This window comes from Hylobates moloch, unplaced genomic scaffold (genome assembly GCF_009828535.3).
Source record: "Hylobates moloch isolate HMO894 unplaced genomic scaffold, HMol_V3 SCAFFOLD_3, whole genome shotgun sequence".
NCBI lineage: Eukaryota > Metazoa > Chordata > Mammalia > Primates > Hylobatidae > Hylobates > Hylobates moloch.
The window spans coordinates 173,472,000-173,488,498 of NW_026652278.1; the positions used below are offsets into that span (position 1 = coordinate 173,472,000).

The 16,499-nt window shown below is 41.4% G+C and overlaps 2 protein-coding genes across 5 annotated transcripts in view; one reads left to right on the forward strand and one right to left on the reverse strand.

The window, feature by feature from the left end:
- Positions 1–16,499, reverse strand: part of CFAP97 (cilia and flagella associated protein 97) — a 47,242-nt gene that overhangs the window by 22,503 nt on the left and 8,240 nt on the right. For all 4 annotated transcript variants that reach the window (XM_032149023.2, XM_032149024.2, XM_058436964.1 and 1 more), the window contains exon 2: positions 9,607–10,667. In XM_032149023.2, the coding sequence (XP_032004914.1) occupies positions 9,607–10,651 (1,045 nt within the window). In that variant the 5' untranslated portion in view covers positions 10,652–10,667. The remainder of the gene's footprint in view (positions 1–9,606; positions 10,668–16,499) is intronic.
- Positions 1–16,499, forward strand: part of SNX25 (sorting nexin 25) — a 184,683-nt gene that overhangs the window by 1,800 nt on the left and 166,384 nt on the right. The gene's annotated exons all lie outside the window — the stretch shown is intronic.

Here is a 16,499-nt window from a genome sequence, read left to right on the forward strand (position 1 = left end):
TTTTTTTTTTTTTTGAGACGGAGTTTTGCTCTTGTTGCCCAGGCTGGAATGCAATGGCGCGATCTCGGCTCACTGCAACCTCCGCTTTCCAGGTTCAAGCAATTCTCCTGCCTCAGCCTCCCGAGTAGGTGGGATTACAGGCATGTGCCACCACGCCTGGCTAATTTTGTATTTTTAGTAGAGACGGGGTTTCTCCATGTTGGTCAGGCTGGTCTCGAACTCCCAACCTCAGGTGATCCACCCGCCTTGGCCTCCCAAAGTGCTGGGATTACAGGCATGAGCCACCGCGCCCGGCTGGCATAGTCTTAGTGAAAACAGTTTTGTCCTCAAAGATCCTAAAATCATCAAGCTTGCTCTTTTAAGAGTTTGAAGTATTACATTCTTCAGCTATGAGTCTGGTGCCTCTCTGTTGGTTTTTGCTTTTCTTAAATGTTTGGCAATACTTGGTAGTGTGTTGAGGGTATTGAGATTTCCTGCAGTTTGCCAGGAAGAAAGGATAAAATGTGCTGCCAGGCAGGACGTGCTGGTAGCTAATCTCAGTATGGGCATCTCCTTTCTTATGGAACATAACAGGGTCTGTCTCTTCCCTTGAACAAGGCACTTTACTTCAATCCCTCACACGCTGGTATCATTTTAGCAAAAAATTTAACCAGTTTCTTTGCTCATCAATGCTTTTTTAATCTCATTTCTTATATTTATTTTTCTTCTCAAAATACATCCTGTAGTGATTATTTCATAGTCTATATAGTAGATTTTGAGGCCATGTATTTCTAAAACGTTTTAAATTTTTGCTGTTTCAGATTCTTTTTAAAGTGACCTAATTTTACCTATACAAAATATGAAACATATCTTTAAATCTAGTGTGGTCAACGTCTTCAGTGCTCTCCAAATAGGTGAGATTCATACCATAACTTGAGGTCTAAACTTCTGTTTACTACTCCATTTTTTTAATGCCCTCTCTGCCTATTCAGGGATTTACAGCTCAAGATCAAGCATCTAATTCCAACCATTTTTTGACATTTACATAGCAAAGGCAGCTTTGCATGGAGGTGGAAAATTCCCCAAGTCAGCCACCCTTGAGCTAAAAGAGGTTGAATATTCAGAAATTCGACTCATCTTTCAAGATCCACTTCAAAGTCCTGTATCTAATACTGCCAGTCTGCAATGATCTTCCCTTCTTCCACCATTTCTCACAGAACCCGAAGAACTCTGAAGTTAGAATGGACCCTAGCAACCTACATCAACAATCTCCTCCTACAAATAGAGTGCCTGAAGCTCAGAACAGTTGCTGGCTTGTTTGTGATCATGTCGCTAACACCCAGAAGCCTAAATTTTATTCCACTTTCAAAACTGTCTTTACCTTGGTTCAACACTGTTTCGTCATTCCATGCCCTATACTGGTAGATTCAATTTTACATTCTTTTATTAATCTTTGTTTCATAGGCTTAATATTTTATAGTTCAAATTTCTATTTCATAAACAACAAAAGGGCTGGGTGTGGTGGCTCATGCCTGTAATCGGAACACTTTGGGAGGCTGAGACGGGCGGATCACCTGAGGTCAGGAGTTCACGACCAGCCTGGCCAACAAGGCGAAACCCTATCTCTACTAAAAATACAAAAATTAGCCGGGCATGGTGGTGCCCGCCTGTAATCCCAGCTCCTCGGGAGGCTGAGGCAGGAGAATCACTTGAACCTGGGAGGCGGAGGCTGCAGTGAGCCGAGATTGCGCCACTGCACTCCAGCCTGGGTGACAGAGCGAGACTCCGTCTCAAAAAAAAAAAAAAAAAAAGGTCTTTTAAACCAATAAATGTTGATGTGGTTGGCTATACAGGTATCCCTCATTATCTGAACTCTCACCTAATATGGCTGTTAACTTGCAAAATTTTTTACTCAGTATTCACTACCTTAAGCAGTAAACTGGTTTACCGAACCTCTGTACTGAAGTCTGTGAAAATGTTTAAACTGAAAGGATGCAGACAGTATGCTGCATTCCTGCCTCAGCCGTGCTCTGATGGGCTCACCTGTCGTCTTCATCATCATCCTCCCCACACTAAGTGGATTTATGTTCCAGGAAGTGGAAAAGGCAGTGAAGAAATTAGGTAAGCCGAAGCAGCCTAGAAAAGCTTATTTAGAAGTTAGAAGTGATAAAGTATATTGAGAGATGAATGCAGAAAAGGCACAAGCCACCTACCATGACCACAGTTGCAGTTACATGGTGGAAAATAAAGAAAACATAGGAAAATAATTTTGGATCTGAAATGCTTCACTGTGTAAATCGAGCATGAATGATAATTTTGAAAAATGATTGCAATACCTTATATAATAGACTGTCATAATTAGTGTTTAAAATGCTTTATTGTTATGAAGAATCCTTGGTGGATTGTTATATTATGGACTCCAATAACAGATGTACCAACTGGCAAAATGCCATGTTTGTTCCTGTGCCTTAAAAAGCCCTGAGCGCCACCTACTGGCAAATCTCTATTAGGGGTTCCTTACTATGCAGTACTATGAATAAAGCTTCCCTTCTACATTTTAGCTCAGCATCTGTATTAAATGTTTTTCAACAGTATTTCAATTTAATTATAATTGGGGAACTGTTCAGGAGTTTGGGGTAGGATTATTTTTCTTATTTAAAAGTTAAAAATATTTAGGTTCTCTATATCCAATGAAGTTTCAGAAATGGGTTAGATAGGAAGAGTGAAGAATGCTTTATTTTCAATGGAACCAAATAGTTTACTCAGTATCTTGATATTCAGACTATGGTCCCTAGATCTGCAGCACAGGTATCACCAGTAGGGGCTGGTTAGAAATGCCAATTTAGCTCTTACCTTAGTTTTACTGAACCCGAATCTGCATTTTAACAGTATCCCTGGGTTAACTGTATGCATACTAAAGTTTGAGAAGCTCTGTTGGACAAAGTTGGCTGCCCAATTACTGTACATCTGTTTTCCTCCTACTTCACAGATCCCTGACTTCCAGGGTGAGCCTGCTTGGCCCAGGATAATCCCATTTCCCCTACCAACGACTGGTTCGGGAATGGGAGTGTAACCAGTTTTGGTCAAGGAGACCTAAGTGGAAGGTGACTGGGCCAAATTTCTTTAAGAAGTTTCCTCCATTCCAAGAGTCAGAGAAGAGACACTGTCTCTTCCTCTGGACACTGTTGTGTCTGAAGGTAAACAGTGAAAATGGCTGCAGACATCTCCTAGCAGCCTAAGAATGAAGCCAACACCAGGGCTGGAGGAACACAGTGCTAGAAAGCAGGTCCCCGATGACGTTTTGAGCCACTCAATCAACCCTGAAGTCTATTGTATCTTTGGGCAACCTGTTATATGAGAAACATTGTTTCATTCGGAATTCCTTTCTTGTATTCAAAATCCTGGATAATCATTGATGACCCTTAACAAAAAGCCCAGAAATCAGACTATTTTCTATTAGATGGTTTTTAAAAACTTGACAATTCTACGAATCGAGTGTTTTCTTCCTGTAAGAAGCTTTTTATCGGCTGAAACAATACGTTCCTTTTGTATGCTCTTTTTTTTTTTTTTTTTTTTTGAGACGGAGTCTCGCTCTGTCGCCCGGGCTGGAGTGCAGTGGCGCGATCTCGGCTCACTGCAACCTCCGCCTCCCGGGTTCATGCCATTCTCCTGCCTCAGCCTCCCAAGTAGCTGGGACTACAGGCGCCCGCCACCATGCTTGGCTAATTTTTTTGCATTTTTAGTAGAGACGGGGTTTCACTGTATTAGCCAGGATGGTCTCGATCTCCTGACCTCGTGATCCGCCCGCCCCGGCCTCCCAAAGTGCTGGGATTACAGGCGTGAGCCACCGCACCCGGCCATATACTCGTTTTTTAATCCTCTTTCCTAGGATACAGTGGGGTTTATAATTTGTGGGATCAAATAGTACTTATAAAATTTAAAAAAATGGAAGTATCCCCTTAAAAATAAAAATTATGATTTAGTCAAACAAGCCCATATTTAAAAAATAAAGCCCACTAGACATATTAAACATTTTAATTTATCTTCTAGAACATTTCTCTTTTCAATCCATTTTTAACCTAGTTTTATAAGAACAATTTTTTTTTTTTTTTTTTTTGAGACGGAGTCTTGCTCTGTCCCCCAGGTGGGAGTGCAGTGGCGCGATCTCGGCTCACTGCAAGCTCCGCCTCCCGAGTTCATGCCATTCTCCTGCCTCAGCCTCTCCGAGTAGCTGGGACTACAGGCGCCCGCCCCCATGCCCGGCTAATTTTTTTTTTTTTGTATTTTTAGTAGAGACGGGGTTTCACTGTGGTCTCGATCTCCTGACCTCGTGATCCGCCTGCCTCGGCCTCCCAAAGTGCTGGGATTACAAACGTGAGCCACCGCGCCCGGCCAGAACAATATTTTTTAATGCCAAACAATAGGCTGCTACTTTTTAATACATTTCCCATTTGCCCCAAGAAATGAGTGCTGGCAGTGAGCTGCGCTTTTTTTTTCCTGAACAGGAAATGGGTTCAACACATATAAATCACAGTAAGAATTATGAAGGAAAAGCAATGCAGCAATAGAAATTTGATGCACAAGAAAAAAGCCAAATATATCAAGATATATATTATTACACAATATTACTGAGCAATCTGCATTACTTCATGACATTTTATGATTTAATTTCAACCACCATCCAATTTTTGGATTACAAATATAATTTTAAAGAACAATTCTGTCACTTCAAGGAAAACAGTTGACAGTATTTATTACCAATAATAAAATTTGAGCTTTTAGCAAAAAATAGTATTTTAGGTAAACTTGTATCTGCCACCATGAGTTTGACAGCTTCTCAAGAGCTTTCTGATGAGGCTGGTAGTGATATTAACAACTATGATTTCTATATAATGTATTAGGAAATTTGCCAACCTTTTTTTTTTTGAGACATGGTCTTGTTCTGTCTCCTAGGTTGGAATGGAGTGGCGTGATCTCAGTTCACTGCAACCTCTAACTCCCTAGCTCAAGTGATCTTCCTACCTCAACCTCCCCTAGTAGCTGGGACTACAATAGCACACACCACCATGCCTAGGTAATTTTTCTATTTTTTGTAGAGACAGGGTTTCACTGTATTGCCCAGGCTGGTCTCAAACTCCTGGGCTCAAGTGATCTGCCTACCTCTGCCTCCCAAAGTGCTGGGATGACAGGCGTAGCCACTGCGCCTGGCCTGCCAACATTTGTAAGCTCAGTGAAACAATATTTTCCAAATACCCAATATGTCACATTCCAAAACCAGGCACAGGTAAAATATACATTAAAAAATCAATCAGGCCGGGCGCAGTGGCTCACACTTGTAATCCCAGCACTTTGGGAGGCCGAGGTGGGCAGATCACGAGGTCAGGAGATCGAGACCACGGTGAAACCCCGTCTCTACTAAAAAAAAATACAAAAAATTAGCCAGGCATGGTGGCGGGCGCCTGTAGTCCCAGCTACTCGGAGAGGCTGAGGCAGGAGAATGGCGTGAACCCGGGAGGCGGAGCTTGCAGTGAGCCAAGATTGCGCCACTGCACTGCAGCCTGGGCGACAGAGTGAGACTCTGTCTCAAAAAAAAAAAAAAAAAAAACCAACAACAAAAAAGAAAATACAACTTGTGGTATAAAAAAAAAATCCACAATTAACTGAAAAGGTTATTAAAATACTCCTTCATTTTTGAACATTTTGTATATGCCAGATTTTCTGTACATCCTGTAGCCAACGATATATAGATTATAACAGATATATAATATATTATAAGCAAAAGCTGATTTGAGAATCCAGCTATGTTCTATTAAACCAGACACTAGTGATTAGCAAAAATCACTAATTTTTTTGGATATACACCTTTTTCATGACATATGTTACTTACATTATATGGCAACTATATAACGAGTTTATTACTACTATTAAACAAATCAGTATTTTTAAAATGTTTAATTTCTAACATGGTAAATATTTACAGATATAAGCTATAACCTATACAAACAAAAGCTCTTCAGAATCCTCAATAACTTTAATGAATGTAAAAGGGTCCTAAGACCGAAATGCTTAAAAATTGTTGTGTTACAGCAGTTGAGGTTGGTGCTGGAAATCCAGAAGACAGCTGCAGCCTGCTGTCTATCAACCCAATGAGTCATCCACCTAGCGAATCGTATACTCTAGCTTAACTAATGAACACACAGACTGGAAAGTGGCCATAAGAATTAGAAGAAAAAAGTGAAAATTGTTACCCCAGATGGCTTGATTAAAAATTAGAGATTTTACCCAGGGGAGAATATTAATCAAATGTCTTAAAGATTATAATGCAGAAGGATGCACAGACTTATTCTCTATGTATTTCAGACGGCAAATTTAACAGGAATGGGCAACTGTTATAAAATCAAATTTCCATGAAACATATGAAATACGTTTCCTAACCAGCAGAGCTGTGCGACAGAAGCAGCTTCCTGACAGTCCCCTCAGTCTACAAATACTGTCTATTATGTGCTTATATTTGGGAATTCCAACAAGAACTAAGATCCTGCTTTCATTCACTGCAATGGGACACACGAGCAAACAAGCTAATTTCAGGGTCTAGTAGTATCCCGATGGAGAGAAACAGGCTTTTGCGACACAGAGAGGCGTGGTGAGTGTAAAGCTCCCAAAGGTAGATGTCTAGAAAAAGGCTCTCTGAGGCAGTGATGTATAAACTGACAGACTTGAGAAACAGGTAGAAGCAGAGCCCTCTGCAAAGAAAAAGGGCCACGGCAATGCAAGTGCCTCACCAATGGGAAAAAACCCGGAGTGTCCTTACAACAGGAGCGGCAACAACAACAAAGTGTGACTGGAGCTCGGCAATTCGACATCAGGTGGAAAAGGCCAGCAACATCCATACAACGTAGAGCAATGGTTCTCATCAATCTCACTAGCGTACTAGACCAACTGCATCAGAATCCCTGTGGGCACAGCCTAGGCATCAGTATTTGTTTTAAGAGTTCTCGGCTGGGCGCGGTGGCTCACGCCTGTAATCCCAGCACTTTGGGAGGCCGAGGCGGGCGGATCACGAGGTCAGGAGATCGAGATCATCCTGGCTAACACGGTGAAACCCCGTCTCTACTAAAAATACAAAAAATTAGCCGGGCTAGGTGGCGGGCGCCTGTAGTCCCAGCTACTCGGGAGGCTGAGGCAGGAGAATGGTGTGAACATGGGAGGTGGAGCTTGCAGTGAGCCGAGATCACGCCACTGCACTCCAGCCTGGGCAACAGAGCGAGACTCCGTCTCAAAAAAGAGTTCTCTAGGTGATATTAATGCACTGCCTGGGATGAGAATTACTGATCTGGAGTCTGTTAGGCAATAATAAGGAATTCAGATATTATTACTATTATCATTTTTTTGAGACGGAGTCTCGCTCTGTCACCAGGCTGGAGTGCAGTGGTGCGATCTCAGCTCACTGCAACCTCCGCCTCCTGGGTTCAAGCAATTCTCCTGCCTCAGCCTCCTCAGTAGCTGGGACTATAGGCACTCGCCACCACGCCCAGCTAATTTTTGTATTTTTAGTAGAGACGGGGTTTTGCCATGTTGGCCAGGCTGGTCTTGAACTCCTGACCTCAGGTGATCCGCCCATCCCTGCCTTCCAGAGTGCTGGGATTCTAGGCGTGAGCACTGTGCTCGGCTGATATTATTATTATTCTAATAATAATATCCAGGGTTTCACTATGTTGCCTAGGTGGGACTCAAGGGACCCTCTAGCCTTGGCCTTCAAAGTAGCTGGGATTATAGGCATGTGCCACCACACCTGGCTTCATATATACATATATATATATACACACACACACACACACACACACACACTTTTGTTTTTGAGATGGGAGTCTCGCTCTGTCATCCAGGCTGGAGTGCAGTGGCACGATCTCAGCTCACTGCAACCTTCGCCTCCCAGGCTCAAGCAATTCTCATGCCTCAGCCTCCCAAGTACCTGAGAATACAGGCGTGTACCACCACACTCGGCTAATTTTTTGTATTATTTGTAGAGACGGGGTTTTGCCATGTTGGCCAGGCTGCTCTCAAACTCCTGACCTCAAGCGATCTGCTCACCTCGGCCTCCAAAGGTGCTGGGATTACAGGTGTGAGCCACTGCTCCTGGCCAGGTATTACTTTAATATAAGTCACTGAAGAGTGGAAACTAATAGGATTGATTTACTTTTTTTTTACTTTGTAAAAGATCACTTTAGTTCTTATGGGAGGAATTGAGGGCATGAATAGAAAACTCTTTAATGCTGAAAGTTCTAAGAGGCTGAATGAGCATTTATTAGGAAAGATTTACGGGGTGGAGGCTTAGCCACTAGGAGTGTGATTTTTTCAGAGACTCTAAACAATCAATAGGTACAATCAGAGAAAGGGAGAAAAATCAGTAGGTACAATCAGAGAAAGGGGGAAAAAATACCTACAAAAGGGCCAGATGCAGTGGCGTGCACCCGTGATCCCAGCCCTTTGGGAGGCGGAGGTAGGAGGTTTGCTTGAGGCCAGGAGTTCCAGGCAGCCCGTGCAACATAGTGAAACCTCATCTCTATAAAAATAAAAAATATTAGCCAGGTGTGGTGGGGCATGACTGTGGTCCTAGGTATTCAGGAGGCTCAGGCAGGAGGATTACTTAAGTCCAGGAGGTCAAGGCTGCAGTGAGCTGTGGTCATGCCACTTCACTCCAGCCTGGATGACAGAGAAAGACCTTGTCTCAAAAACTAAAAACGAAACCTACAACAGCGGCAACATCAAGTGTGAACTGCTTCTAAATACACTGTCAATTTGACCATGTTCTACTAACAAGGTATTTATGCCCTTACATTGCTACCATATGCAATTTATCTAGCTAAAGACTTTAACATTTCAAACAAAGGAAGACAGAGAATTCTATTTACAATTTAAAAACTTTATCATCAACTGACCTAAAACCTATCCAGTATTATTAGTTCTATTAACTAATCCAAAGATAAACTTTGAAGTTGCTTTTATTTGAACTGGAAAATTGTTACTTTCAAACTAAATATAAATAATAATAAATTGATAAGAAACAAAGCAAAAAGACTATTCTAATTCAAAAATATCTTATATCTTAAAGCAACAATGTTTTTCATCAATTTGGTGATTATTTTTAAGTAATGCTCTTTAGCCTTTAACTTAAAAGTCTGAAGAGTCCTCTTTAGTTTACTCTGAGTTCTCTCATTTGCCAGCATTCTTGCCACTGTCCCTGATATGAGGGTGTTAACCTGAGCACTGCTGCCTTTCTTAAAGAAGAAAGTGAAATATGCCCGAGTCTCTATCAAAAGTGGAAAAACATCTGGCTCCCCTTCTCTCATTTATCTTATCCATCTGTTTCCTCTAGGCATTCTGAGTTTGTAAGGCACTAAAATAAAATTTGTATTATACAAATACAAATTACTACACAAAATAATACAAATGATATTCTAGATATTTTTATGGCAAAATAGGGTATTTGGTGAAGTTACTAATATCAATCATTCCCAACAATAAAAAATATCTACTAGAACAATCAATGCAAATTCATAGCATTTAATATTTATGCTCAATATATAATATTTAAATACACATATTTTAAGAAGAAAATAAAATTACCTTTCAAGAGATGATTCAGATCCATTGTGTCATGTAAGACTTTCTGTTTATGTCTGTGGTCTAAACTGGAGTCTAACACTGAAGACAACTTTGAGGAGGGATCAGGCTCCTGTTTTTCTTTCCCTTTTTTGGCTGCTTTCAAATATTTTGAATCATTTTTCAAATCCTCAACATCTTCATATATTTCTTGGCTCACATTTTCTTGCTTTTTAACTTTCACTTTTTGATCATTTGCTATGCCCAGTTCAAAAGACTGAAGAGGGCTAATGTCTGGAGTTGATAAGGGACTTACGTCGGTCACACTATCTTCAGACTCCTCAGGGTAGTGGCCACATTTTGGTGTAGTACTTGAAGGCTGGGTTTCTGTCGATTTTATTCCTGATTTATACTTCTGTTTTGGTGACAGGAGGGTTATACCAGATACATGTTTCTTGGATGATGGAGACGAATCAGGTAGATGGCTATCAGACCCTGCATCTAAACGATCTGTACGTGAACCTGAAGGTGAGGAAGATAAAGAGGAGGAGGAAGAGGAGCTAACTTTGCAATACTTTTTCCTTATGCTTTTTTTAACGTTAGTAGATGGTTTAGCGGACTTGGACTTTGCCTGGTATTTCTTCCCATCATCACTGCTTTCCTCTCCATCTGTGTAGTAATCGTCTTCACCTTCTTTTACAATTTTGGGAATTCTATTTGGAATGGACACGTGTATTTTAAGTCCTGTTGTAACATCGTACAATTTTTTTGATTTTGAAGAGGCTGGCAATGAGAAAGAACTTACAGTTTGTGTAACATCATTCTCTACAGGGTGTTCTGGGGGAAACTTCACGTTTCTTTCATTTCCCTTCTCAGTAAGGTAATTTTCTGTTGTTTGCATTCCAGTGTTTGAGTTTACATTTTTTGTATCTTTATCTATTCTTTCCTTCGGGTCCTCATTTTGCTTGTCAAAAACTGAGTTAGTTTCACATTTCTTTCCTTCTTCAAAGTCACTGTCAAAGAAAGAATGGTCCACTTCACCTTCTAATATATCTCCAAATTGATCCATGATGGCAAAAATACATCTGAAAAAAAAAAACGTAAACATCAGACTAAAGAGTGATTTCCAAATACTTTCCATTTGTATACAATAATTAAATAATTTTCCCAAAATGACAAGTGTGTTTAATATATAAAAAGAAACATTGTAAAAACAAAAACAAAAAAAAGTAACTCAGTGAAGTGATGATGGGGTTCTATGAGTAACAAGTTCTACCAATTATCTGAAAAATAAAAAAGTCCCATAGTTAAGTTCACAAGAAAATAACAGATCATCAAGGCAGGGATGTCACAAACATGTTTACCTAAGTGAACCTTAAGGATAATCTGCCTTCTATAAATTAAGTCCAAGAAAACAAAGAAAAAGGCCGGGCGCGGTGGCTCATGCCTGTAATCCCAGCACTTTGGGAGGCCGAGGCGGGTGGACCACGAGGTCAAGAGATTGAGACCATCCTGGCTAACATGATGAAACCCCATCTCTACTAAAAATACAAAAATTAGCTGGGCGTGATGGCGCGTGCCTGTAGTCCCAGCTACTCGGGAAGCTGAAGCAGGAGAACTGCTTGAACCCAGGAGGTGCAGGTTGCAGTGAGCCGCCATCACACCACTGCACTCCAGCTTTGCGACAGAACGAGACTCCATCTCAACAACAAACAAAAACAAAAACCCCAAAGATATACAAATTAAGTACAATTAGAGTTTAAAACAAGAAAGGATAGAGTTAAAAAAAAAACTCATAGTCACCTCCCTTGAGAATAAAAGTCAAAAAAATAAAAGGAAAAGAAGAAACATCTCATAGGACCAGCTAAACCAGTTCAAACACACGATTCTAGTGCAAGTCGTGCAGTAAGGATTGACTGACATATTTCAGGACTTGCTGTCTTTGTCCCCTTTCTGCTCCTTTACTGCAGTTAGGAGGAAAGAAGGAGAGACAAGGAGATGATTCCTGTTAAGGTTCCCCATCCCTTCTTGAAGAGGAACAAAATTTCTAAGTCACACATACAGGCTGCACAGGTATGTCGAACTTCTGAATATGTAATCACAAACTGCCAAAACCACATATAGAAAATGAAAGGGGAAGAGTATATATGTCTTACTGTGTTAAAGGGGGTCTGATATAGGAGAAATTCACAGCAGATAGCCAATGGCTGTCTAAAATGGAAAAATCAAGGCATATTATTCAGACACATGGAGTTAAGTATTACAAAAAATGGATTAAAATGTTCAAAGTAGTTGCCTTTATCGGGGGCAGGGACCACTGATTTTTGTGTGTTTTTTTCCCTAGAGACCACTGTTTTTGTTATAGACCTTAAATTACTAGTTGACCTATAAATTTATGTATTACTGTGATAAAAAATTGATTTAAAATATTTTAATACTCTATACAGTTAAATTAGAAACATCACTATAAAGTAATAGTCTTTAAAAAATGTTTTTTATCTGTTATTACAGTGGTCAAAGCAGCTGTGTCACATTATCTACTACTGATAACCTTAAGATCAGAATTGACCTTCTTTTTTTTTTGAGACGGAGTCTTGCTCTGTCACCCAGGCTGGAGTGCAGTAGTGCAATCTTGGCTCACTGCAAGCTCCGCCTCCTGGGTTCACGCCATTCTCCTGCCTCACCCTCCCGAGTAGCTGGGACTACAGGCGCCTGCCACTACGCCCAGCTAATTTTTTGTATTTTTAGTAGAGACGGGGTTTCACCATGTTAGCCAGGATGGTCTTGATCTCCTGACCTTGTGATCCGCCCACCTCGGCCTCCCAAAGTGCTGAGATTACAGGCGTGAACCACCACGCCCCGCCCAGAATTGACCTTCTAATACTATTCTCCACTAAAAAAACCCCAGGACTCCTTGGCAGGCAGGGGACTGCATTTCTGGAGGCAAAGAGCCTGGATCAGCTTATTGTTGCCAGAAAGCACAATATTCACAAATATGCCTGGGGTGGCGGGAATGAAACAGAGGATCAGTTTAAAGAGGCTTCCACTGTCCAAGTTGGACAATTCAGCACTGAAAAAAGACAAATATACATAAAAACGAAAAAATAATTTATACGAGAAGCCATGAGTACACACTGATAGTCAAAAGTGACAATAAAATAATTTCCAATCATAAAACAGCAAAAGGCCAGGCACGGTGGCTCATGCTGTAATCCCAGCACTTTGGGAGGCGAAGGCGGGTGGATCACAAGGTCAGGAGTTGGAGACCACTCTGGCCAACATAGTGAAACCCCATCTCTACTAGAAACACAAAAAATTAGCCAGGTGTGGTGGTGTGTGCCTGTAATCCCAGCTACTCAGGAGGCTGAGGCAGGAGAATGGCGTGAACCCAGGAGGTGGAGGTTGCAGTGCGCTGCGATCACGCCATTGTACCACTCCAGCCCAGGCGACAATGTGAGACTCTGTCTTAAAAACAAAACAAAAATAGCAAAAAATGCAATTATGTGCTCACCATATTCATATTATAATTAATTCTATTTTACATCAAATCAGGGAGTAAAAGATTATGTAATCTGTATCCTAAACCAGCCACAACACTCTGCAGCCTTTAGGCAGGAGAATTGCTGAAACCCAGGAGACAGAGGCTGCAGTGAGCTGAGATCGCACCACTGCACTCCAGCCTGCACGACGGAGAGAGACTCCATCTCATAAATAAATAAATAAATAAGGGAATTCTAACATTACTTGTAACGTTGAAAAGCTTCTATAGATAAATATTACGATTCTGTTAACATTATCACTTAGATCAGGAGTCAGCAAACTACCTGTCCATAAGCCAAATCCTGTCTGCCATGTTTTTGTAAATAAAATTTTACTGGAACACAGCCCCACTGATGGGCATATGTATTGTCTCTCCCAGCTTTCACACTACGACTGCAGAGCTAAGTAGTTGTGATTGAGACCCTATGGCCCACAGAGACTAAAATACTTACCATCTGATCCCTTACTGAAAAGTTTGTAGGCTGGGCGCAGTGGCTCACGCCTGTAATCCCAACACTTTGGGAAGCCAAGGCAGGTGGATTACCTGAGGTCAGGAGTTCGAGACCAGCCCGGCCCACATGGTGAAACTCCTTCTCTATTAAAAATACAAAAATTAGCCGGGTGTGGTGGTGCGTGCCTGTAATCCCAGCTACTAGGGAGGCTGAGGCAGGAGGATCACTTGAACGCGGGAGGCAGAAGTTGCAGTGAGCTGAGATCGCGCCATTGCACTCCAGCCTGGGCGACAAGAGCGCGACTCCATCTCAAAAAAAAGAAAAGTTTGTAGATCCTTGGTTGATAGATTTATTTAAATTTTTTAAAGAAACAGGTCCTCACTCCATCACACAGGCTGGAGTACAGTGACAGGATTCTAGCTCACTGCAGCCTCCAACTCCTGGGCTCAAGTGATCCTCCTACCTCAGCCTCCAGAGCAGCTGGACTACAGGCGCACACCACTGTGCCCAGCTTGTAGACCCTTGATTTAGATGATGTATGAACATGAAAAATACACAATACAAAACTTTTCTATACTGAATTAATAATGCAATTTACAGTTAAAGCAAAACTAGGGGAGAGGAGGCCATAAATTAAGAATTGACCTGTTAAAAGAAAAATGACATACAACCCCATTACAGTTCCATTACTGTTACCCTAATAGTGTTTGTGTAATAAATTAGGCACATAAGTGATGAGTGGGAGTCTGCTCAGTGGTTGAAACGAATGAATGGAGTCAGACACACCCAGACTCAAAATGTGATTCTGCTACTTCCCAGTTGTGTGATCCTGGGCATGTACACAGGATGTTCACGAAAGCATAGCATCTACTACTGTTTGCAATAGCAATGCATGAGAAACAACCTCACTGTCTATTAAGAGGAAAATGAATAAATAAAATGTTGTGTAAGCACATATCTGCCAAAAAGGATACACTGAGATCTACAAAAATAACATTGAATAAAACAGCAGAATTTAAAAAGCAACGAGGCTGGCACCATGGCTCACGCCTGTAATCTCAGCAGTTAGGGAGGCCAAGGTGGGAGGATTGCTTGGGCCCAGGAGTTCCAGACCACATAATGAGACCCCACTGCTACAAAAAATTAAAAAATAAAAATTAGCTGGGCACAGTGGCGTGCCTGTAGTCCCAGCTACTGAGGAGGCTGAGGTGGGAGGATCACTTGTGCGCAGGAGGTTGATAATGCAATGAGTCATGATCACACCACTGCACTCCAGCCTGAGCTACAGGGCAAGAACTTGTCTCAAAATAAATAAATAAATAAGCAAGCAATGATACAATTACATAAAACTTAAAACATACACAAAACAATGCTATATTCTTCATAAGCATAAACATACAAGCCAAGTTATAGAACGTGGATTGGAAGGACATACATTTAACATGAGTATAAACCCATGAGGGGAGGGGAGAGGAGTAGTGTGGTCAGGGGAAGGAGAAATATAAAAACTCGGATAGAGGCCTGCGATCATGGGTCATCACAAACGTAAAGACTATGGCTGATCATAATCTAATTTTGCCCACTTGAATGTAAAAGGAAAAACAAACTAAAATAGCTACTGAATGGTGAATAGGTCTTATAACACTGTCATTAAACTCCCAAAAATGTCACCTTTGAAAACAAATGTCAAGGAGTGGAGTAAAAAGAATTGTGGATACCCCACAGTGTAACGGTGAGCACTCTGGACTCTAAAAACAACTGTGGTTATTGTTTTTCCTTTCTTACTTTGTTGTGCGGTTAAGAATACCTTTGCAATTAAAATTTTTAAATTGTTTCTTCAAATTTCAAAAGTAAATGGTTTAATAGCATAGCCCAGAGCAATATTTTATAAACTACAGGTCACAATCCAGTTTAAAATCAATTCAGTAGCTCATGTCAATCATTAAACTGATAAAGAAGTAGAATACAGTGTAATAATCAAGAGTGCATTATAGGTGGGCGCAGTGGCTCACGCCTGTAATCCCAGCACTTTGGGAGGCTGAGGCAGGCAGATCACTTGAGGCAGGAGTTCAAGACCAGCCTGGTCAACATGATGAAACCCTGTCTCTACCAAAAACATAAAAAATTAGCTGGGTGTAGTGGCATGTGCCTATAATCCCAGCTACTCGGGAGGCTGAGGCAGGAGAATCACTTGAACCCGGCAGGCGGAGGTTGCAGTGAGCTCACATCGTGCTTCCAGCCTGGGGGACAGAGGGAGACTCCGTCTCAAAAAAAAAAAAAAAAAAAGTGCATTACATATTATAAGAGTAAGTTTCATGAAACCGTTGTTTCTATTACTTAAGTGCATTGTGTGTACTAGGCCTTGATGTAAAACCAGCTTCACATTCCTGAGAGTCTCAGGCAAGGGTTTGAAATGCCACTGATCTATGGAGATAAAAAGCTTTCATCAAAAGGTAATGTACTATGATACATAAAGATGGAATGAAAGTTTAAACTTTGGGTGGTACCAGACAGTGTCAAGTGTCATATGTAATATGACGGTGTCTAGATTAAGGCCTCACTAGAACAAATCAGGAACCAGAGTTGAAGAAATGTAGTTTAAGGCCAAGTGCAGTGGGTCGCGCCTGTAATCCCAGCATTTTGGGAAGCTGAGGGGAATGGATCACTTGAGGTCAGGAGTTCAAAACCAGCCTGGCCAACGTGGTGAAACCTCATCTCTACAAAAATACAAAGATTAGCTGGGTGTGGTGGCAGGCGCCTGTAATCCTAACTACTCAGGAAGCTGAGGCAAGAGAATCGCTTGAATCCAGGAGGCAGAGGTTGCAGTGAGCTGATATTTTGCCACTGTACTCCAGCCTGGGCAATAGAGCGAGACTCCCTCTTAATTAAAAAAAAAGAAAGAGCCGGGCGCGGTGGCTCACGCTT